We start from the raw sequence: 23,442 nt of genomic DNA on the forward strand, positions 1-23,442 counted from the left end.
AAGGTTGCCTATTTTCATATACCCATCCACCCTGCTCATCTCCGATACCTACGATATGTAGTAAGTGGTTAGCATTAGCAATCCAAAGTGCCACCGTTCTGGGTCACCACTTCCCCCCAAGTGTTCACAAAATGCCTTGTTCTTGTGGCTACCCACCTCAGACGGGGCGTCATGCATGTATTTCCAATCTTAGATGATATGCAGATCGTGTGCAACCAAGCAGCACTGACTTGTACAGTCCCAGACGTTTTCCCTCCTTTACAAACTGAGCTTCACAATAAACACTGTCAAGTCTCGCCTGCAGATTCTGCCCTTTCTAGGAGCTGTACTAAACACAGTTACAGGCAAGGCTTACCCTAGTCAAGTACAGGTGCCTGCCTTCCAGCTGCTCTGTCTCTTTTTCAGCCAAATCGACAAGTGACAGTCAGAGCAGTTAGGTGCCTTCTAGGTATGATGGCCCCCTGTATAACCATTGTTCCCCACACCCACCACCCACCTTCACATGCACCTACTCCAGCGCTGCCTCTCAACATAATAGTTACAAGCGCAGATTCACTGGAAGGATCAAGTGTTGATTTGGGCCAGCACCCATTCTTCTCAGCAGTGGTGAAACAGCAGCAACCTGTTTCAAGGCCGGCCTTTCATGGACCCTATTCCGCAGTGGACCATCACCACAGACTCATTGCTCTCTGGGCAGGGAGGACTTCTTCACCATCTGACAGTCCAGGGCATGTGGTCGCCACAGTAGCGTGTCCTCCACATCCACTACTTCAAGTTAGTAGCCATCCAACTAGCGCTTGTAAAAACAGACAACATGACCACCATGTATTATCTCCAAAAACAAGGTGCCACTCACTCACCACAGCTGTCAGCGCTAGCATTTGGCATTGGGCTATTCACCATCAAATACACCTCTAGGCGTAGTACCTTTTGGGAGTGAACAACGATTTTGAAGACCTGCTCAGCAGGATTTGGCAACAAGTCCATGAGTAGGAAACCCCAATCGCAAGTCCTACTCTTGTACTTCCACCGAGGGGGAGATATTTGATGACACATTTCCGCCTCTCCCTTGTCCGTACATGGCCCGGGAGCTTTGGCTGATCTCCCTCCCTCTCATCCTGGTGGCTCCCTCTTGGACCAGGCAGCTGAAAATGTCGATTATTCCCCACAAGATGTTCTCAATCAGGCTAGACCTTTACACAGAAACATGACAAATTCCCAGGCTGTTCAATCTAGCAATATGGCTCCTGAGGTCCTAGAATTTGGTTAGCTCATCCTCTCTCGAGAGCATGTCCTTCCCCAAAGAAGTGTGAAGACCCACTACACGCTTCTGCTTTGCCCACAAGTGAAAACGTTTTTCCATTTCTGCATTTCAGTGCAGATAGACTTGCTTAAGCCTCCAGTCCAGGACATTATCTGTTACCTTCTTAACTTAAAAAAATCGAGCAAAGCCTACACAACCATTCACATTCATGTAGCCGCTATAGGTACCTATGTGCAGCACAGGGAAATCCTTTGCTTATTTTGAATCCCTGTAGTCAAGGCCTTCATTGAGTATCTACAATGTACTATACCTCGGAGAGTACACCCCGCCCCACTTTAGAACTGTGTCACCCTTAACATACTCATGGGTCCTCCTTTTGAACTTTTACATTCATGCCTCATAAGGTTGCTCTCCTGGAAGGGGGCGTTTGTTGTTGCCATCACATCCTTACGATGTGTTAGTGAGTTGCTGACCCTCACTCTGGAGAAGTCTGTTTTTTCAGGTTCTCAAAGACAGGATTGTCTTTAGAACCAATCCCAAATTCCTTCTGAATGTTTTATTTCCATTACATTGCAATCAAACCATGAACCTCCCGTGTTCTTCCCACAACCAGACTCTGTAGCTGAGAGGGGCCTTCACATTCTTGATGTTAAGCGGTGGAAGAGGTGTGGCGCAGCAGCCAGGGTGCCTGACTCTGGACCACGTGGTTCACAGTTCAATCCCTGGCGCCGGCGGCAGGTTAGCCCAGCACCATGTGACTCTGGGCAATATCTCACTTAATCTTCCCGACGGCACCCAGCGCCGGGACACCTCTCCGGAGGTAGCTGTGCGCTTTACAAATGCTGGTATTTCATTAAGCGTGCCCTATGTACTGCATCAATAGAATAAAGCCTTTTTGCGAAACTCAGCAGCTAAGTGTTGCATTTGACAAACCTCACAAAGGTTTTACCCTGTTAAAGGCGGGCATAGCTCGGTGGCTTGTCAAATGCATTCAGACTTTCTATAATTAACCTAAAAGAAATTTCCTGTCCTACCCAGGCCTCATTCCACTCACAAGAAAGGAGCCCTTTATGGCGTTCTTAGGTACCATACCCATAGATGACATCTATACAGCTTCAACCTGGTGCCTCCACACACTTTCACGAAATACTACTGTGTGGATGTGTAAGCACGCCAACATGCTCAAGCAGGACAGACTGTCTTAAGAGCTCTTTTGCAGTCTTCTGCAACTTTCTCCAGCTAACCACTGCTTATTGGTGAACTGCTTCACACTCTAGGCAGAGCATATGTATCTACAGCCACACATGCTACAAACGGAGTATGTTACCTACCTTGTTAGCCTCTGTTTGTGGCATGAGGTACTGTAAATTCACATGGGCCCACCCACCTTCCCAGAAGCCCTTGGTTGTTGCACTCTGTTATCTCACTTCTAAATTTCTTACCTTTTGCATGGTCACTATATTTTTAGGTCTCGCCTGTCGATGCGCATGCGCATCGAGCAAGCGAGACTATGGGGGCTTATCCACTCTTTATCCAACTTGCAAGGAATCGTGGCGATTCCTTGCAGTGCCCGTGACTTTTAAGCTCAATGCGCATGCGCATTGAGCTTAAAAGCGCGTGCACATCAGTTCCCTCAGCCGCACTCCAGGCCCCTGCTGCTTTCACACCCCCTCCCCGCTCCGCCCCCTCCCCTGCCCGCCGTCTGTTCGCCGTCTGTTCCCTCAGCCGTCTGTACCCTGCTGCTTAACACCCTCTCCCCCGCTCCGCCCCCTCCCCGCCATGTCGCATTTCTCCTCCCCCCTCCCCACAGCAATGCCCTCCTAACAACACACAGTGCTCCCTGATGCAATGTACTTATCTTTACTGAACACTGAGCAATTTCTCCTTTCTAATGCCAAGTGGGCCACGCCCCTTGAATTCCGTCTCTTTCCCCCACAACCTGTGAGCCGTGTTTGTGAATCCACAACCTTCCCTTTGAAGGCACGCCCTCTATTTCTCTGAAAACGGTCATCTTTTCGGTCTCACAACTTGTTTCTGAGCAATTTCTCCTCCAATGCCAAGTGGGCCACGCCCCTTGAATTCCGTCTCTTTCCCCCACAACCTGTGAGCCGTGTTTGTGAATCCACAACCTTCCCTTTGAAGGCACGCCCTCTATTTCTCTGAATACGGTCATCTTTTCGGTCTCACAACTTGTTTCTGAGCAATTTCTCCTCCAATGCCAAGTGGGCCACGCCCCTTGAATTCCGTCTCTTTCCCCCACAACCTGTGAGCCGTGTTTGTGAATCCACAACCTTCCCTTTGAAGGCACGCCCTCTATTTCTCTGAAAACGGTCATCTTTTCGGTCTCACAACTTGTTTCTGAGCAATTTCTCCTCCAATGCCAAGTGGGCCACGCCCCTTGAATTCCGTCTCTTTCCCCCACAACCTGTGAGCCGTGTTTGTGAATCCACAACCTTCCCTTTGAAGGCACGCCCTCTATTTCTCTGAAAACGGTCATCTTTTCGGTCTCACAACTTGTTTCCTGGACTCGCCCCCGGCCTGTCTCCGTCTCCGGGAATTATTTTTACTGTCGAGGTATGTGGAAGTTTCTATGGTTTTCTGTGACGCGAGGTTCTTTTGGAGCGCTTCCGAGGGAGCCATGCATGCCCTCACCCTCACTCACCCTCAACCCCTCACCCTCACTCACCCTCAACACCTCACCCTCACTCACCCTCAACCCCTCACCCTCAAACCCTCACTCACCCTCACTCTCACTCATCCTCACTCACCCTCAACCCCTCACCCTCACTCACCCTCAACCCCTCACCCTCACCCTCACTCACCCTCAACCCCTCACCCTCACTCACCCTCAACCCCTCACCCTCAACCCCTCACCCTCACTCACCCTCACCCTCACTCACCCTCAACCCCTCACCCTCACTCACCCTCACTCACCCTCAACCCCTCACCCTCACTCACCCTCAACCCCTCACCCTCACTCACCCTCAACCCCTCACCCTCACTCACCCTCAACCCCTCACCCTCACTCACCCTCACCCTCACTCACCCTCACTCACCCTCAACCCCTCACCCTCACTCACCCTCACCCTCACTCACCCTCACTCACCCTCACCCTCACTCACCCTCACCCTCACTCACCCTCAACCCCTCACCCTCACTCACCCTCAACCCCTCACCCTCAACCCCTCACTCACCCTCACTCTCACTCATCCTCACTCACCCTCAACCCCTCACCCTCACTCACCCTCAACCCCTCACCCTCACTCACCCTCAACCCCTCACCCTCACTCACCCTCACTCACCCTCAACCCCTCACCCTCACTCACCCTCACTCACCCTCACTCACCCTCACCCTCACTCACCCTCACCCTCACCCTCACCCTCACTCACCCTCAACCCCCCACCCTCACTCACCCTCACTCACCCTCACTCACCCTCACCCTCACTCACACTCAACCCCTCACCCTCACTCACCCTCAACCCCTCACCCTCACCCTCACTCACCCTCAACCCCTCACCCTCAACCCCTCACTCTCACTCATCCTCACTCACCCTCAACCCCTCACCCTCACTCACTCACCCACCCTCAACCCCTCACCCTCACTCACCCTCAACCCCTCACCCTCACCCTCACTCACCCTCAACCCCTCACCCTCACTCACCCTCAACCCCTCACCCTCACCCTCACTCACCCTCACTCACCCTCACCCTCACTCACCCTCACTCACCCTCACCCTCACTCACCCTCACCCACCCTCAACACCTCATCCTCACTCACCCTCACTCACCCTCAACCCCTCACCCTCACTCACCCTCACCCACCCTCACCCTCACTCACCCTCAACCCCTCACCCTCAATCCCTCACCCTCCCTCACCCTCACTCACCCTCAACCCCTCACCCTCACTCACCCTCAACCCCTCACCCTCACTCACCCTCACCCTCACTCACCCTCACCCTCACTCACCCTCACTCACCCTCAACCCCTCACCCTCACTCACCCTCACTCACCCTCACTCACCCTCACTCACTCACCCTCACTCACCCTCACTCACCCTCACTCACTCACCCTCACTCACCCTCACCCACCCTCACTCACCCTCAACCCCTCACCCACCCTCACTCACCCTCAACCCCTCACCCTCACTCACCCTCAACCCCTCACTCACCCTCACCCTCACTCACCCTCACCCACCCTCACTCAGCGCAACCACAGCATCTTCACTAAATATATTTAATAAACTTTAAGCTATTGGCAATATAAAATAAAATCCATTTTATTTACGTATTAATTATTAATTTTTTTTTAAAGCCATTGATTTTTTTTATATCAATACATATAAGTCACATATAAGTCCCGTTAATACAAAACATGTTGCTTTACAAATGCTAGAGGTGTCACATTTACAAAAATTATAACTATTGGCTTTGTAAAGAAGAAAGCTATTAATTTAGCTATTTAGAAAAAACAACACATAAATAAAAAACAAAAAAATAAATAACACCTATAGCTCAAACTTTACTACTGCGAGACCTATTGCATTTCCAATGCTTGTTCTATCTTAGGCTTCATCTTTGCTCGCCCATTGTGTGGAAAACAATCTAACAATAGTGCCGGTGTACTTTACAACTTGCAAACGTCCAAGCCGAACACCAGATGGCAGGAGTGTGCAGAGCATATAAATCTTCAGCACCACGTGCATGAACAGATGCTTACAAGGTGAGTAACATATTACATATATACATTTATATATGTATGCTTTGTGTCAGGTATATAACTATGTGCTATATAGCTGTATAGCTATGTGGAATAAAGTATAGTATCCTTGTGCTTACCTTCTTATACTTGCCTTCACAACACTCTTGTAGTCGATATTCTGGTCGTATTTGCTTGCCTATATTTAAGCTTGATATTCCTGTAATATACCAAAGTCAGGTGACTTTACAATAGATCTTAGTCTTGATGCTTGGCTGGCCATAAGAAAAAGTGATGTGGGTTTCTGCAGCCAACACCGGCCCCATTGCTCTAAATTTGAGGTGGATGAATGTTTCTGGGCCAAGGGATAGATTCGTTTGTTGCTTACCCTGGAGAGCTGTGATCACATAATTTGGTGGAATTCGTTTTGGCCCTGTTTGTCATTAATTCTTTGGACATCTGTCTCATCTGCAGGTTGTTTGATGAAGAAAATTCCAGCAAGCGAGAGAAGCTGAGGGCCATTTTCTGCTATTTTGCTCAAGTTGTTGATGAAAGTAAGTCTTGCAGAACCTTTTCCCTCTCACACACTATATAGGTGATCAAGAAGCTAAAGAGACCACTTCTTGCCTCTCAAGGAGGAGGTTGTCAATTACTGCAAGTTCCATATCTCGATTTGGAATTAAGTTATTTAATTCTGTGCACTCTATACTGGACCACATCCACCCTCTTCCCAAGTATGCACGTGCATTCTAAGAGTCCTCTAAGAATGTAGACCAAAGATGAGATAGCTGTTGAATAAGATATGGATTTACCAATAATTGAATGTTTTGAATGTAAATCTGTGTTATTTGCCATGGGACCATTATTCACTGGCTCCCACGTTCATACTGGAAAGGCCCATGTACCTCAAGACTGGTGCGGGAGAGCTGTTAGTACGACTAATATAAATAACTATATAGTCTCAAACAAAAGCACAAATTCTGGTAGCCCACATAAAAGTAAAATCCAACTGGCCAGAACACTTTCAATAGACCTATCGACCCCCAAAGCAAGGTAATGTGTTCCATGGTGGTTTTCCAAAACTAATATCAACATAAGTGCTGAAATGACAATCCTAGGTGATTTAAACATCTGGATGGAATATGTTGATACGGCTCCCCCCAGCAATGTACTAATAAGAAGCACAGTCTTCAGCTCAACAAGCTGGTCTGGTGAACCACTGATAAGGTTGTACACTTTAAATTTGATTTGTTGATATCCTGAGAGGGGGCATTACTCTTTCCTCCCCTATACCAACCTTCTTTGCTTTGCTCTTCCAAAAGTAACCACAAGATAATTATAAAGGCTAGTTCACCAGATGTTATTTGAAAAGCTTTGTGCTGACCGTCGGCCTGCTTTGTGTAATTTAGAGTAAAGTAGCATCAACCACAGTCTTCCGGAAACTAGAATGAGGTTTAACTGGACTTCTTTGGGATTGGAGTAACAAAACATAGTAACGTAAAATATCATAGATGAGGAAGATAACTTGGATCAGGATATGTCCGAAAGTGCCTTAAAAATGCCAAAGGTGTATAATTTGCAAAAGGAAATAAAACTTCATAGACAATTGAACTTGCCTCTTCAGATTAGGCTTCAACATCAGACATGCACATACAAAATACATCAGAAGGTCATGTGATACAATGCTGAATCAATGACATAAAAATGGGGCCAGTCAGAGCCTTACCATGATTCCCACAGTACTAAAAACCAACAAAAGTGCTCCCATTTATAGAACAGAAGTATAATGCTACAACACTGTATTTAGTCTTTGTTGCTTCGGCCAAGATACGAGCATTGAAACTAGTGTCCACTTCAGGACCACCACCACACACGAAAGAAGAGGTTTGATCTAGTGAGAAAAGGGATTAAAACTGCAGCATTCAGTTCATGGAGGATTGGTAACTAAAACCTTTATGACAGACAACAGTGGGAAGACATTGACAGGTCCACAACAATTATCACTGCAGCATCTCCAATGCTATGCAGATGCCATTGCATAGATGGGTATTAAGGCACGACTATTTGACCTTCAACTCTTATTTGTGCAGTCAAATCATATGGTTTCTGAATGGCTCTGGAGCTATTCATTGTTAATAGTCTGTACTATCAAGCAAGACCTCAAATTGCGCAACTCTGCACTTAACTTTTGTTGTAGTTTAAGTAAGAGGGGTGTATCATCTTGAGCCAGTCCCCTGCTGTAGTTGAACAAAGTCATTAGTCACAGACAAAAGAAAGACTCCTTTCAGAGCAATATTACATCCAGAGGAAAATATGTGTTTGAGGCATATAAGCTGCAGATCACACACGGTGCATAGATCGCCGTCTGGTTTTGGGCTCGGATGTTTGCACTTTGTTGTTGTCCTGGAAAAGTCATTGAAAGCCACGAGATAGGTGACTCCTCCTTTGGACCATAGTGCGCATGGGCATCGGCGCCATCTTCAGATTGTTTTTTTCCGCCATCGGGCTTGGATGTGTTTCTCGCGCTCGAGTTCGGAACCGTCACGATTCTACTTTCGACGTGCTATCCTTCACCCTATCTACGGTATTGTTTTCAATCGCGAATCCAAGTAGTTGCGCATCTCTCCAACGTCGACGTCCTCGATTCCGATCGTCGACGCGGGTCTTCTGGCCTACTTGGGCCTTGGCATCTGGCTCATGGAAAGGACTCCATTCAAAAAGTGTCCTCAATGTGGGTCGAAGTTTCCCCACACCGATCTGCGTGAGGTGTGTAACCTCTGCCTCTCACCGGAGCACAAGGCCAGAGACTGTTAGCTTGCGCCTCTTTCTGCTCCAAGAAGACCATTTGGGATCGTCGGGCTCGAAGGAAAATGGCTCGCCCGTCGACATCCATTCCCGACGACATCTTCCAGGAACGAGTCGATGTACCTGAACAGGAGCGAATCCAAGAACCCCTCAGCAGCGGCTCTGAAGTAGAGGGCTCTGAGGTCGAAGAAATCACTCCTGCGCAGCGGGTCGTAAGTAAAGACGTCAACCCTCACTCCCTCCATACACCATCCAAAAAGGCTTCGGTCACACCTTCACCTTCGGGCCCAGGTGCACACAGAGACTTCTTCCCATGCCCCGCCCCGGGCCCGGCAAAAAAGACTATTAAGCCTTCAGGCGACTCGGGCTCGAGCCAGTCTGCCACCGGTACCGAAACCCGGTCATCGGCACCGAAAAAGAAGCCGCCCTCCTCCTCCGTGCCGATCGCTGCCTCCACATCCAATCATTCGGCACCTAAATCTACAATCACTGACCCATCCACTCTGAGAAAACACTGAGAGCCAAGCAAAAAGCTGCTCCCTAAAAGTTCGGATCCACTCCCTTCGGAGCTGAAAAAGACTTTGGAACCAAGAAAACAACTGGTTCCACAAAAGCCACAGAGAATGTAAAACGTCACGGTTCCAAGCCAAAAGACCACAAAACCGTTCTGGAGTCGTTACCAAAGTCTACCGAACCAAAAAAACTCGGTGCCGAAAGATCAGCCTCCATCAGAAGAGCTTTTCACACCAGACCCTCGACAAAAAACACTTCTAAATGACCCTAAAACTGGTCAACTCACCCTGAGTCTGAAGAAGAGACCATGGGATACGCCTGCGCCCGCTCCACCACCTAAAAAGAGGGACATTGCCACATCTCCCCTCAGGGTCCCTTCTCCACCACTTCCTCCACTTTCTCCCACACCTCCCCCACCACACCATTCTCCTACACCATCTCCTACACCAGGGAACGATGATGACACTTCTGATGAAGGGGAGGGTGCGGATGAGGAGCCTTTAGGGGACCATAGTCCACCTTCTTCTCCTAATCCTTGGGAAGACTACAACACGCCAGACGTCCCTAATGTTCCACATGAGGATATCTACCCCTCTAGGCCTTCCTCTCAAGAGGACACAACCGGTTTTAATCAGCTACATCACATGGCTGCCCAATACAATGGGGTTAGTTTACACACAGACCCAGTGGAAGAGGATTGCCTAATGGGCACTTTTTGATACCTCACAAAGGTCCACTTCTATTTTACCCATGCTAAAAGGGGTCATCCAGCATGCACCTGAAGTGTTTAACGATCCTGTAAGGGCAAGAGTTATTAACCCCAGGATCAAGAAAAAGTATAAAGCTGCCTTTGGTGACCCAGCTTTTATTAAAGGACCAGTACCTTTAGATTCACTAGTAGTTTCCAATGCTAGGAAGAGGGCCAACTCTTAGACATCCGGGGACGCTCCACCTCCGATAAAGAGTCCAAACTATTAGGCGCCTCTGGCGTCACAACGTCACAAGCAGCTGACATATGGCGGATAGCTAACACTCAAGCTTTGTTAGCCAGGTATGATAGGGCACAATACGATGACCTTAAGACCCTATTGCAGCACCTACCAGATAAATATAAGAACAGGGCCAATGACCTCATACAAGAGGGAAAGATTATCACTAACACCTCCATTCGTTGCGCTCTGGACGCAGCAGCTACAGCCTCCAGAGCCGTCAACACAAGTGTACTTCTGCGTAGACATGCTTGGCTACGCATTTTAGTTTTTTAACCGGAAGTACAGACTTCCATATTAAAAGACACAGATACAGCCATATCTGTGAGAGCCTTGCAATTGCGAGCTCCCAGACGTTCTTTTCGTCGCTCTTTCTACAAAAGCACCTCCAGAGCCTACTTCTCTGACAACCCTTCCACCTCTTACAAGACTCCCACCCAGTCTACATTTACCAGTGGTTACCAAAGAGGAGGCTACAGAGGCAACAACAACAAAGCTAGAGGCAAGACCAATAACTTCCGATCTGCCTCCACCCCTACCCAATGACTTCCCTCCGCTCCCCTTGGATCATTCCACTCCTGTCGGGGGAACAATACAACAGTTCCTTCCTGTCTGGAGCAACATCACCACAGACAGGTGGGTGAGACAAATCATTCAAACAGGTTACTGTATAGAAATCATTTCTACCACCCCAAACATACCACCCAGGCAGCACCCAATGTCACTAGAACGAATATATGACGTTATTCCGCGGGATAATATCCCGCATACCATTAGTCCGCATTTTTTATAACGCAAAAGCAATACAACGAAATACCATGATCCCGCAAACATTTACTCCCCATATGCCTTTACCACGCATGCCATCACAACGCAAATTATATCAAGAACAGTGGTTCCAGTGGTGTAATCAAAATGATACGAATTAATTATATTGCTCAATGGCGATAAACATTACTACTGAGGATTGACATGGATGGCAAAAAGAAATGCACTCACACTTATATATATTTCTCTCGTTTTTACTTCATAATATAAATTTTGTTGAAATATGTCATACAGTACATTCCATACAAAAACATGAACAATACATAAAAATGCGGTGTGTCCCAAGTCTATCAAAAAAAGACCAAACTGACAATACAGAAAAACATAAGTTCTCTAAAGGCACAGTGGTTTCTAAATGGGTATATGTACAGGAAAAAAGACCAAAGAAGGATAATATGATTGTTATAAGTGAATCTACACAATCGTAGGCACTCTGTTTAAAGGTTCTATTCCTTGTGGCGTCGACGGCGTTTCGACCCTTTAAAATGTGGGTCTCATCAGGACAGGAAAATGAAGGACATCTGATTTTTATTCCTATGTTCACCCATGCATGGTGAGAAAAAGGAATAAGATTCACTCACTTACAAGTGACCCAGCCGGGCCCACTTGTAGTGGTCAAGGAATATCAATGCGCAATGTGTGACCGAGGACACTTGTAATGCAGTCTCAAGGTAATAACTGTTACACCTGCGATAAGTTTGTGATTGACTAGGAAAACGCAATGGTATCCGGTTCCTGAATCCAATAATTGATTCAATCGAGGAAGATGCCTCGATGCTGTGGAGCCCGGTCGCGTCTCACAGCTCTCTCCTGTCATATAGCCAGGTTCTGAGCTGGGATGTTGCAGTGAGCTAAATAACGGTGATGGATCAAGCCCTGATCTTTGGACTGGGTAAGAGTGACCTGCTTAATTCAGACACTCTGTTCATCACCACCCCCTTTTCTGAATCGTTTTTGGCCACTATAGTTGTGGCAGGGTATACTCAGACATGAGTCCCTTCCTCACTGCACCATCAGGATTCAAGCAAGCCGGGCCGACGACGGCTGAAATGCCAGAAACCGGTCCCCGGAAGCTTGTCTCCTTTCTGGTGAAGAATTGGCTTGGTAGTTTGGTCTGCCCTGTTCCCATGATGCACTGGGCCAGGGACAGACTAATTTGCATATAGCCAGGTTCTGAGCTGGGATGGTGCAGTCAGCTAAATAACGGGGATGGATCAAGCCCTGATCTTTGGACTGGGTAAGAGTGGTCTGCTTAATTCAGACACTCTGTTCATCACCACCCCCTTTTCTGAATCGTTTTTGGCCACTATAGGTGTGGCAGGGTATACTCAGACATGAGTCCCTTGCTCACTGCACCATCAGGATTCAAGCAAGCCGGGCCGACGACGGCTTAAATGCCAGAAACCGGTCCCCGGAAGCTTGTCTCCTTTCTGGTGAAGAATTGGCTTGGTAGTTTGGTCTGCCCTGTTCCCATGATGCACTGGGCCAGGGACAGACTAATTTGCATATAGCCAGGTTCTGAGCTGGGATGGTGCAGTGAGCTAAATAACGGTGATGGATCAAGCCCTGATCTTTGGACTGGGTAAGAGTGGTCTGCTTAATTCAGACACTCTGTTCATCACCACCCCCTTTTCTGAATCGTTTTTGGCCACTATAGGTGTGGCAGGGTATACTCAGACATGAGTCCCTTGCTCACTGCACCATCAGGATTCATGCAAGCTGGGCCGACGACGGCTGAAATGCCAGATACCGGTCCCCGGAAGCTTGTCTCCTTTCTGGTGAAGAATTGGCTTGGTAGTTTGGTCTGCCCTGTTCCCATGATGCACTGGGCCAGGGACAGACTAATTTGCATATAGCCAGGTTCTGAGCTGGGATGGTGCAGTGAGCTAAATAACGGTGATGGATCAAGCCCTGATCTTTGGACTGGGTAAGAGTGGTCTGCTTAATTCAGACACTCTGTTCATCACCACCCCCTTTTCTGAATCGTTTTTGGCCACTATAGGTGTGGCAGGGTATACTCAGACATGAGTCCCTTGCTCACTGCACCATCAGGATTCATGCAAGCCGGGCCGACGACGGCTGAAATGCCAGAAACCGGTCCCCGGAAGCTTGTCTCCTTTCTGGTGAAGAATTGGCTTGGTAGTTTGGTCTGCCCTGTTCCCATGATGCACTGGGCCAGGGACAGACTAATTTGCATATAGCCAGGTTCTGAGCTGGGATGGTGCAGTGAGCTAAATAACGGTGATGGATCAAGCCCTGATCTTTGGACTGGGTAAGAGTGGTCTGCTTAATTCAGACACTCTGTTCATCACCACCCCCTTTTCTGAATCGTTTTTGGCCACTATAGGTGTGGCAGGGTATACTCAGACATGAGTCCCTTGCTCACTGCACCATCAGGATTCAAGCAAGCCGGGCCGACGACGGCTGAAATGCCAGAAACCGGTCCCCGGAAGCTTGTCTCCTTTCTGGTGAAGAATTGGCTTGGTAGTTTGGTCTGCCCTGTTCCCATGAAGCACTGGGCCAGGGACAGACTAATTTGCATATAGCCAGGTTCTGAGCTGGGATGGTGCAGTGAGCTAAATAACGGTGATGGATCAAGCCCTGATCTTTGGACTGGGTAAGAGTGGTCTGCTTAATTCAGACACTCTGTTCATCACCACCCCCTTTTCTGAATCGTTTTTGGCCACTATAGGTGTGGCAGGGTATACTCAGACATGAGTCCCTTGCTCACTGCACCATCAGGATTCAAGCAAGCCGGGCCGACGACGGCTGAAATGCCAGAAACCGGTCCCCGGAAGCTTGTCTCCTTTCTGGTGAAGAATTGGCTTGGTAGTTTGGTCTGCCCTGTTCCCATGATGCACTGGGCCAGGGACAGACTAATTTGCATATAGCCAGGTTCTGAGCTGAGATGGTGCAGTGAGCTAAATAACAGTGATGGATCAAGCCCTGATCTTTGGACTGTGTAAGAGTGGTCTGCTTAATTCAGACACTCTGTTCATCACCACCCCCTTTTCTGAATCGTTTTTGGCCACTATAGGTGTGGCAGGGTATACTCAGGCATGAGTCCCTTGCTCACTGCACCATCAGGATTCAAGCAAGCCGGGCCGACGACGGCTGAAATGCCAGAAACCGGTCCCCGGAAGCTTGTCTCCTTTCTGGTGAAGAATTGGCTTGGTAGTTTGGTCTGCCCTGTTCCCATGATGCACTGGGCCAGGGACAGACTAATTTGCATATAGCCAGGTTCTGAGCTGGGATGGTGCAGTGAGCTAAATAACGGTGATGGATCAAGCCCTGATCTTTGGACTGGGTAAGAGTGGTCTGCTTAATTCAGACACTCTGTTCATCACCACCCCCTTTTCTGAATCACAACATAGACAAAAGCACATATAAAATAAAATAAGCACATGCCATTAATTAATCAGCCACATTAATGTTGACAAAGACAATAGGACAAACAAAACAACGTTAGTTATTTATTATAAAACATACTTGCGAATGCAACATAAAGCACTTAACGTTAGTCCCGTGTAATGGTGTATGCAATTTTACTCTAGGTTGGTTTAGTATTACAAATCATGCAAAAACAAATGAATAAGATTAATCAAATTATGGAAGATTAACTTCACGAGCCAGAATAAAATTATTTCTGAAACTCGCTCCATCACGAGCAAGCCGGAAAGCGAGAAGCGGACCACCAAAGTCACGCACCGAGGGGGTGCCATCCAATCCAATATCATGGATCGCTACACTCGTCCAAAAGGATCCCCCAGTGGTGTTGGTAAAGCTTTGGAAGAGACCGGAGATGGCTCCTCAGCAATGGAAGAATTGACCCTACGAGACGTCATGGGCGCCATTGCAAGCATGAAGACGTCCATGGGCCAGCAATACGAAACATTGGCTTCAAAGCTTGACACGGTGGCTATCGATGTCAACTTGATCAGGACTAATCTGGCGAAGACCAATGAACGGGTCAAGTCTTTGGATATCAAGACCGCCAGTCTCACGACCGACATGTCCGATCTCCAAACAGAAGTTCGTAATCTGCGGTCCTCTAATGATTTGTTTGCCCGTCGGCTGGATGACTTCGAAAGTCGAGCTAGGCGCAACAATGTGCGTATCATCGGGATTCCGGAGATCTCCTTGTAGAGGACCTGATATTGAACCATCTGGCCCCTAAGCGCCTCAGTAACTTTTTTGCTTTCGAGCGTGCCCACAGAGTCCCGGGTGGGAAACATAAGCTGGGCGCCCCTCCACGGCCTATAATAGCTAAGATTTTCAACTTCAGGGACAGGGACGCTATCCTGCAGGCGTTGCGGGCCAATGGCCCAACGAAATTTGAGAATGTGACTATTGGTTTCTACCCGGACTTCACACAGTCTGTACAAAAGCAGAGAATGGGATTCATGGGGGTGAAACGGAGACTTAGAGATATGGGCTTGAAATACGCTATGCTCTTCCCTGCTCGACTACGCATCGAATACAATGAACGGGCGCTCTTTTTTGATCGGCCCGAGGTCGTTAGCGACTGGCTTGATACTTTACCAATGCATCGAGACCGCCCGGAGCAATCGGGGGGCGCGGACGGTGGCCCATTGGAACAGGAGGAGTGAGTGACGACCGGCATGAGCGCCATGTGGACTTCACAGCAGTGGTTTGATGACTTTTTGAATTTGTACATATATTCGTAAGTACCCTGGGGCGGTAGGGGAACCGGGACTCTTCCTCCTTCAGGGTTTTTTTTCTCTTTTTGTAGACTAGTTTCATGTTAGGGCGACAGGCACACTGCAAGTTGGGATGGCTTTTGGGCTAACGCAGGGGTGCAAGGTGGGGGGTGTTCAGAGAATTTCTTTGGGGGTGGTGGGGGGAACTTTGTTTTGTATTGGTTTGTTTCGAGGCTACGTATTATTGCATATTTTGACTTCGGTGTCTGTTTTGTTGTGGGAGGGAATCTGTCTTCATTTCTGGGATGGCGGTAGGGGGCTGAGGCTACTAAGTTGGAATGTTAACGGTCTGGGGACAGGATAAAACGGGGGATAGTATTGCAGTTTTTGAAACGTCTTTCCCCTGATGTAGTGTTGCTACAGGAAAAACATTTGATAGAGAACACATGCCATGCAATGAATAGGCGAGGTTATCGTCTGGTAGCACACTCTGGATTCACTACTGGGTCGAGGGGGGCTGGCGTTCTTGTCAGAAACTCCCTCCCCCTGGAAATAGATGATACTATACTAGATGATAGGGGACGATATGCTGCTATCATCGGCAGGTGGGAGGAGAAGACGATCTCCATACTCTCGGTGTATGTCCCGCCAGGTTTACAAACTACGACGTTTTCTGATTTGGGAGGGGTGGTGCTGGGGTTCCCCGAAGGTATTTTGGTTGTGGGTGGAGACTTTAATTCTGTCGTCTGTGGTAGAGAGGACCGCAGCCCCCCCCAGGGATCTTGCGAGATCACAATCTTGGCTGGGTAACTTCCTGGAGACATTGGGTCTGGTGGATTGTTGGAGGCTGATGCACCCCGGACAGGCACAATACACCTTTCACTCCGGAGCACACGGGAGCCTTGCTAGGCTTGATTACGTTCTTGTGCCGGCGGTGCAGGCCGTCTCGGTGAGAGAAGTTAGACTCCTAGCCAGGGGTATTTCAGACCACTCCCCACTGTGGCTCTCTATTGACATACATCTGGGAGCGGAGGGTCGAGTGGCTCAGATTAATCCCTGGCATCTTCGTAATCCCAGAACCAGGGCGGGTGTGGTTAAGTCTATTGATCACTATTTCGCTGAAAATGTGGGGTCGGTGTCTTCCTCCATTTCACTATGGGAGGCCTTTAAGACAGTAATCCGTGGCCAAACTCTGTCGTTGATTGCTTGTGCAAAGAAAGGTAAGAATGAGGAGGTTGTACGACTGGAGACTGAAATTACCGACTTGGAAGAAGAGCTGCAGTCTGGTGCCACACAGGATAAACTACATGCTTTGTCCTCAAACAGTTTGATTACAGAGCTTTGGTGACTGATGCGGCCAAGGCTATGAGTCGTGAAAAAAGAAAAAAAAAAAAGAATCTTCATGCCCCTTGCTTTCATCCATCAGCCTCTCTAATTTCAACAGTTCTTAGATGCGCAATTCAAGTGACAGCGTCTCTTGCCGTTATTAAGGCTCACCATTGCAGTCCGTTCAAAGACTCTTCAGAGGTTACGATGGAGGGCCAGGTAGATACTCCGTTGCCACGGCTACATTCAGAACAAGTTCCCATGTTCCTGGCCGCAAATCCGAAAGGGTCCTGCATACGCACCATAGGGAGCGCGGTAACATCCTTTCAAAGCTTCTCCTCCGTTTCTGGATTTGAAATGACAGGACACAGCGGGGCTTCGTTTTCAAATTTTATTCACAGGCTAGCATGACCGGTTTTGGCGTGTTGCCTTTATCAAATGCTTTAAGTCCCACCATCATGTTTCTCATTACATTTATCGTCTTTGTTGGCTCCTCCTACCCAGTGGTGGTTGGCTCATCTACACCTCGTGCTTCCACTGCGAATAACGGGACTACCAGTCCCAAAATGCCACAGCGTGATGACTTGGTGCAGTGAAGTACGGAAACATGATGTGAAAAAATATTAATAATCTTCATGCCCCTTGCTTTCATCCCCCTTGCTTTCATCCATCAGCCTCTCTAATTTCAACAGTTCTAAGATACGCAATTGAAGTGACAGTGTCTCTTGCCGTTATTAAGGCTCACCATTGCAGTCCGTTCAAAGACTCTTCAGAGGTTACGATGGAGGGCCAGGTAGATAATCCGTTGCCACGGCTACATTCAGAACAAGTTCCCATGTTCCTGGCCGCAAATCCGAAAGGGTCCTGCATACGCGCCAGAGGGAGCGCGGTAACATCCCTTCAAAGCTTCTCCTCCGTTTCTGGATTTGAAATGACAGGACACAGCGGGGCTTCGTTTTCAAATTCAAATTTTATTCACAGACTAGCATGACCGGTTTCGGCGTGTTGCCTTTATCAAATGCTTTAAGTCCCACCATCATGTTTCTCATTACATATATATATATACAAATATATTTTACTTAATTTAAAAATAAACTTTTTTTTCATTTAAATTGAATTATTTATAGATATATATATTTTTTTTTAATAACCCTGTAAACCCTAAAAAATTATCCAACCCTGGTCCCTTTAAATACCCCTGCACCCCAAAATCATAACCCACCCTTACTCCTTATAATACCCCAGCACCCTTAAACAATAACCCATCCTGACCCTAAAAATACCCCTGTAACCCAAAACCAAAACCTACCCCTGAACCCTAAAAATACCCCTGTACCCCAAAACCCAAACCTACCCATGAACCCTAAATTACCCCTGTACCCCAAAACCCAAGCCTAGCCCTGAACCCTACAAATACCCCTGTACCCCAAACCTACCCCTGAACCCTAAAAATACCCCTGTACCCCAAAACCCAAACCTATCCCTGAACCCTAAAAATACCCCTGTACCCCAAACTCTAAACCTAGCCCTGAACCCTAAAAATACCCCTGTACCCCAAAACCCAAACCTATCCCTGAACCCTAAAAATACCCCTGTACCCCAAAACCCAAACCTATCCCTGAACCCTAATACCCCTGTACCCCAAAAACCAAACCTTGCCCTGAACCCTAAAAATACCCCATGTACCCCAAAACCCAAACCTAGCCCTGAACCCTAAAAATACCCCTGTACCCCAAAACCCAAACCTATCCCTGAACCCTAAAAATACCCCTGTACCCCAAAACACAAACCTATCCCTGAACCCTAAAAATACCCCTGTACCCCAAAACCTAGCCCTGAACCCTAAAAATACCCCTGTACCCCAAAACCCAAACCTTTCCCTGAACCCTAAAAATACCCCTGTACCCCTAAAACATATACCCCAACACCCCCAAACTAAAACCATATACTTACAGTACACTTAAATATTAAAAACATATGCTTTTACCATTCATGCTTTTACAACGAATTTCGTTTTAAAAGCATGCGTGGTAAAAACATATAAGATATAGGGCCAAATGTATCATCAAACTATTTTGCATTTCCTAAATAGCGAATTTTAAGGAATCGCTATTTAGGAAATGCAAAATGGTATGTATGAACAAAATCGCTTTTTATTTGCGATTCCTTAAGCTTCCTTATTTGCGAATTCGCATTTTGCGAATTCGCAATTAAGGAATAATTTCCAATGCATTCCTATGGGCCAGGAGGCCCATAGGAATGAATGCAAAATAATTCTCAAATTGCCAATTTGCTAATCGCAATTTGAGAATTATTGCAAGGGTGCAGGGGTGTCTCAAAGACACCCTGCTGCACCCCTGAAAAGAACATGTGTGTGCATATGGCGCACATACATGCCCTATGGGCATGTGTGTGCATCATATGCCACCTTTAAAAATGCCAATTTGTGCATTTCTGGAAGAATTCGCAAGTTACCATCAACTGAAAGTTGGTGGTAATTTGCAAATTCTTAAACAAAATTTGCAAGCTAAAATTGCTACATACATAGCATTTAAGGAATCGCAAATTTGTGATTCTCTAAATGCTAAGGAAAAATAAGGAATCGCACAAGTTTGCAATTCCTTATTTTGGGAATGTTTCATACATTCCAAAACGTGCAAAACGCCCGTTTGCGAGTCGCAAAGGCAGAAATTCTGCGAATTTCGGCCTTTGCGATTCAAAAACGGCTTGATACATATGGCCCATAATGGCATGCGTTTTAAAATTTTGCGGACTGATGGTACTTTCGTTATAATGGTATGCGGACTGAAGGTATGCGGAATGAAAGTTGCGGTATGAAGGTGTTGAACCCACTAGAACACTTCTCACTGTTAAAACAGGAGGTAATCTCCCTCCTGCAAAAACATGCAATAGAACCGGAACCCCTGCATTAGCAAGACACAGGGGTTTACTCCCTGTACTTCCTCATTCCAAAGAAGGACGTCTCTATGAGACCCATTTTGGACCTAAGATCCCTAAACCTGTATATACAATCAGACCACTTTCACATGGTCACGCTTCAACAGGTCCTTCCTTTACTCGCACAAGGCGATTTCCTTGCCACTCTAGATCTCAAGGATGCCTACTTTCATATTCCCATTCACACATCTCACAGGAAATATCTCAGGTTTGTAGTGGATGGTCAGCATTATCAATTCAAGGTTCTCCCATTCGTAGTCACCACAGCACCCAGAGTCTTAACCAAGTGTCCAACAGTAGTGGCGGCTCACCTAAGGAGGCAGCATATTCATGTCTACCTCTACCTAGACGACGGGCTCATAAAAGCCAATTCATACAACCAGTGTGTACACCACACTTACGCCACAATCCAACTGGTGCACGACTTAGGGTTTACCATAAACCACCCAAAGTCTCACCTACAACCGTCCCACATCAACAATACCTCTGGGCTACAATAAGTACCTCAAAGGCACTTGCATATCCCAGTCCAGCCAGGATAGCAAGCATACAAAGACTAGTCACAAGGTTTCAGCCGCAACACTCTCTTCCAGCTCGAGTGTTCATGCAACTCATAGGGATGATGGCATCTTGCATATTCATAGTACCTCATGCAAGACTTCAGATGTGCCCCCTACAGGAATGTCTAGCACATTAGTGGAACCAAGCTCAAGGTCAACTGACAGATCTGGTGTTGGTGGACGATCGCACGCATCGCTCTCTGCAGTGGTGGAACACCAAAAACCTTGCCAAGGGGCAACCGTTCATCGAGCCAGTTCCACAGATTGTACTAACAGCGGACGCATCGCTCTACGGATGGGGAGCTCATCTTTTGCATCATACCATGCAGGTCACGTGGACACCCAAACAAAGTTTGCTCCACATCAATCACCTAGAGTTACGAGCCATATTACTAGCACTGAAGTCGTTCCAGAAACACATTCTGGGCAAAGCTGTCCTAGTCCTCACGGACAATATAACAGCAATGTATTACATACAGAAACCGGGCGGAACACACCCCCTGCAACTCTCCAAACTAGCACAAAATATATAGAGATGGGCTATTCCTCAAAACATTTTTCTCCTAGCCCAACATGTTCCAGGAGTCCAGAACACTATAGCAGATCTGTTAAGTCATCAAACGCAACAGACTCAGGAGTGGGAACTTCATCCGCAAGTTCTTCAACCATTTATCCAGTTGTGGGGGCACCCAGAGATAGATCTCCTCGCCTAACACAAAAACGCCAAAAGCCCAAGCTTCGCCGCCAGGTATCCACACCCATTGTCCAAAGGCAATGCAATATGGATGAATTGGTCAGGCAGATTTGTGTACGCTTTTCCGCCTCTCCCACTCATTAAACTGGTGGTGCGCAAACTGCAGCAACACTCACTGACCCTCATCCTAGTTGCTCCAACATGGGCCAGACAACCGTGGTACACCACATCACTGGAACTATCTGTAGTCCCGCATCTCCTAACCCAGAGCCATGAAGAGATCAGACACCCAGATCCAGCACAGCTCAGCCTAGCGATCTGGCGCCTGAAGTCCTAGAGTTTGGTTACCTTAACCTTCCCCCTGATTGCATGAATGTTATCAAAGAAGCTAGATGCCCCACCACTAGAGCTTGCTATGCCACCAAGTGGAAACAATTTGTTATATACTGCAACAATAACAACATCAACCCCTTGGATGTGTCAATCCAACACATCATAAGTTACCAACTACATCGCCAAAGGTCTAACCTAGCATACACATCTATTAGGTTACAGCTTGCTGCTATAGCAGCCTAGTTACAAAACTGACAACGTTGTCACTATTCAGAGTACCTGCCATCAAAGCCTTTATGGAAGGACTCAAAAGAATAATTCCACCCAGGGTACCACCCTCACCTGTATGGAACTTAAATATTGTGCTCACAAGACTAATGAGTCCTCCATTTGAACCCCTGCACAAATGCGAATTGCAGTTTCTCTCATGGAAAGTCGCTTTCTTAGTGGCCATCACTTCCCTTAGAAGAGTCAGTGAACTGCAAGCACTTACTATTCAAGAACCATTTTTACAACTCCATCATAATAAAGTGGTTCTCCGAACAAACCCAAAATTTCTTCCTAAAGTTATTTCTCCCTTTCATCTTAATCAGTCTGTAGAGCTGCCATTATTCTTCTCGCAACCACAAACAGTCGCAGAAAGAGCTCTTCATACGCTAGACATAAAAAGAGCACTCCTTTATTATATCAACAGAACAAAACCTTTTCGTAAAACTCAACTTTTTGTATCCTTTTCACCACCACATAAAGGCAGTCCTATATCAAAAGCTGGAATTGCAAGGTGGATTGTCAAAAGTATACAAATTTGCTATCAAAAAGCAAAACATACGTTATCTATTCCCCATAAAGCCCACTCTACCAGGAAAATAGGGGCTTCAATGGCTTTCTTAGGGAACATTTCCTTAGATGACATCTGCAAAGCAGCTACATGGTCTACACAGCACACATTCACAAAACACTTGCGTAGATGTGCAAGCAAACCAACAAGCTAGTGTGGGCCAAGCTGTACTCAAAACACTATTTCAAACAACTGCAACAGATATTGGTGGTCATGGTTAGGGTGGAGTACTGCTATATAATCTATGCACAGTGTGTGATCTGCAGCTCATATGCCTTGATCAGAAAATGATACTTACCAGTATGCATCTGTTCTTGGCATGTAGAGCTGCAGATTCACACATGCCCACCTGCCTCCCCGGCTACCTTTATCTGTTTCAGTATTATCTTATTTAGATACAGCATAGATACAGCATACATGGGCATCTTTTCTGTTTCTCACAACGCAGGATTGCGCGCTGGAATAAAACTCAGTTCCAAACCGGAGCGCAGGAAACACATCCGTGCCCGATGGCGGAAAAAACAATCTGAGGATGAAGCCGATGCACATGCGCAATGTTGTTCAAAGGAGGAGTCACCTATCTTGTGACTTCCAAAGACTTTTCCAGGACAACAACAAAGTGCAAACATCCGGGCCCAACACCAGATGGTGATCTATGCACAGTGTGTGAATCTGCAGCTCTACATGCCAAGAACAGATGCATACTGGTAAGTAGCATTTTCCTTCCATAGGACGGGCTTCTAAACCAAAGAAAGCAAGATCTTATAGCTTTCCTTGACCTCTGTACTCCAGTCCAGGAAAGATTGTGGTATTTTCCACACTAGGGGTGTACAATATCCTCATACCAGCATGATGCTGTTTGGTTTCTCCTTTTTGGATGAGTGGCCTTTGTTATGTTTTGTTAATAAGGCATTTATTAAGCGCACTATCACCGATTGGTTTCTTGGCGCTGTGATCAACAGTAACATAGTCATGGAT

At 47.1% G+C, this 23,442-nt stretch overlaps 1 protein-coding gene across 1 annotated transcript in view; it reads left to right on the forward strand.

Annotated features, from left to right (window-relative positions):
• LOC147679864 (poly(ADP-ribose) glycohydrolase-like) overlaps positions 1–23,442 on the forward strand; it is a 471,979-nt gene that overhangs the window by 216,494 nt on the left and 232,043 nt on the right. Inside the window, exon 8 of the mRNA XM_086943423.1 lies at positions 6,434–6,513. Coding sequence (XP_086799549.1) covers positions 6,434–6,513 — 80 coding nt within the window. The remainder of the gene's footprint in view (positions 1–6,433; positions 6,514–23,442) is intronic.

The sequence above is a fragment of the Lissotriton vulgaris genome, chromosome 11, assembly GCF_964263255.1.
Source record: "Lissotriton vulgaris chromosome 11, aLisVul1.2, whole genome shotgun sequence".
In the NCBI taxonomy this organism is placed as follows: Eukaryota; Metazoa; Chordata; class Amphibia; order Caudata; family Salamandridae; genus Lissotriton; species Lissotriton vulgaris.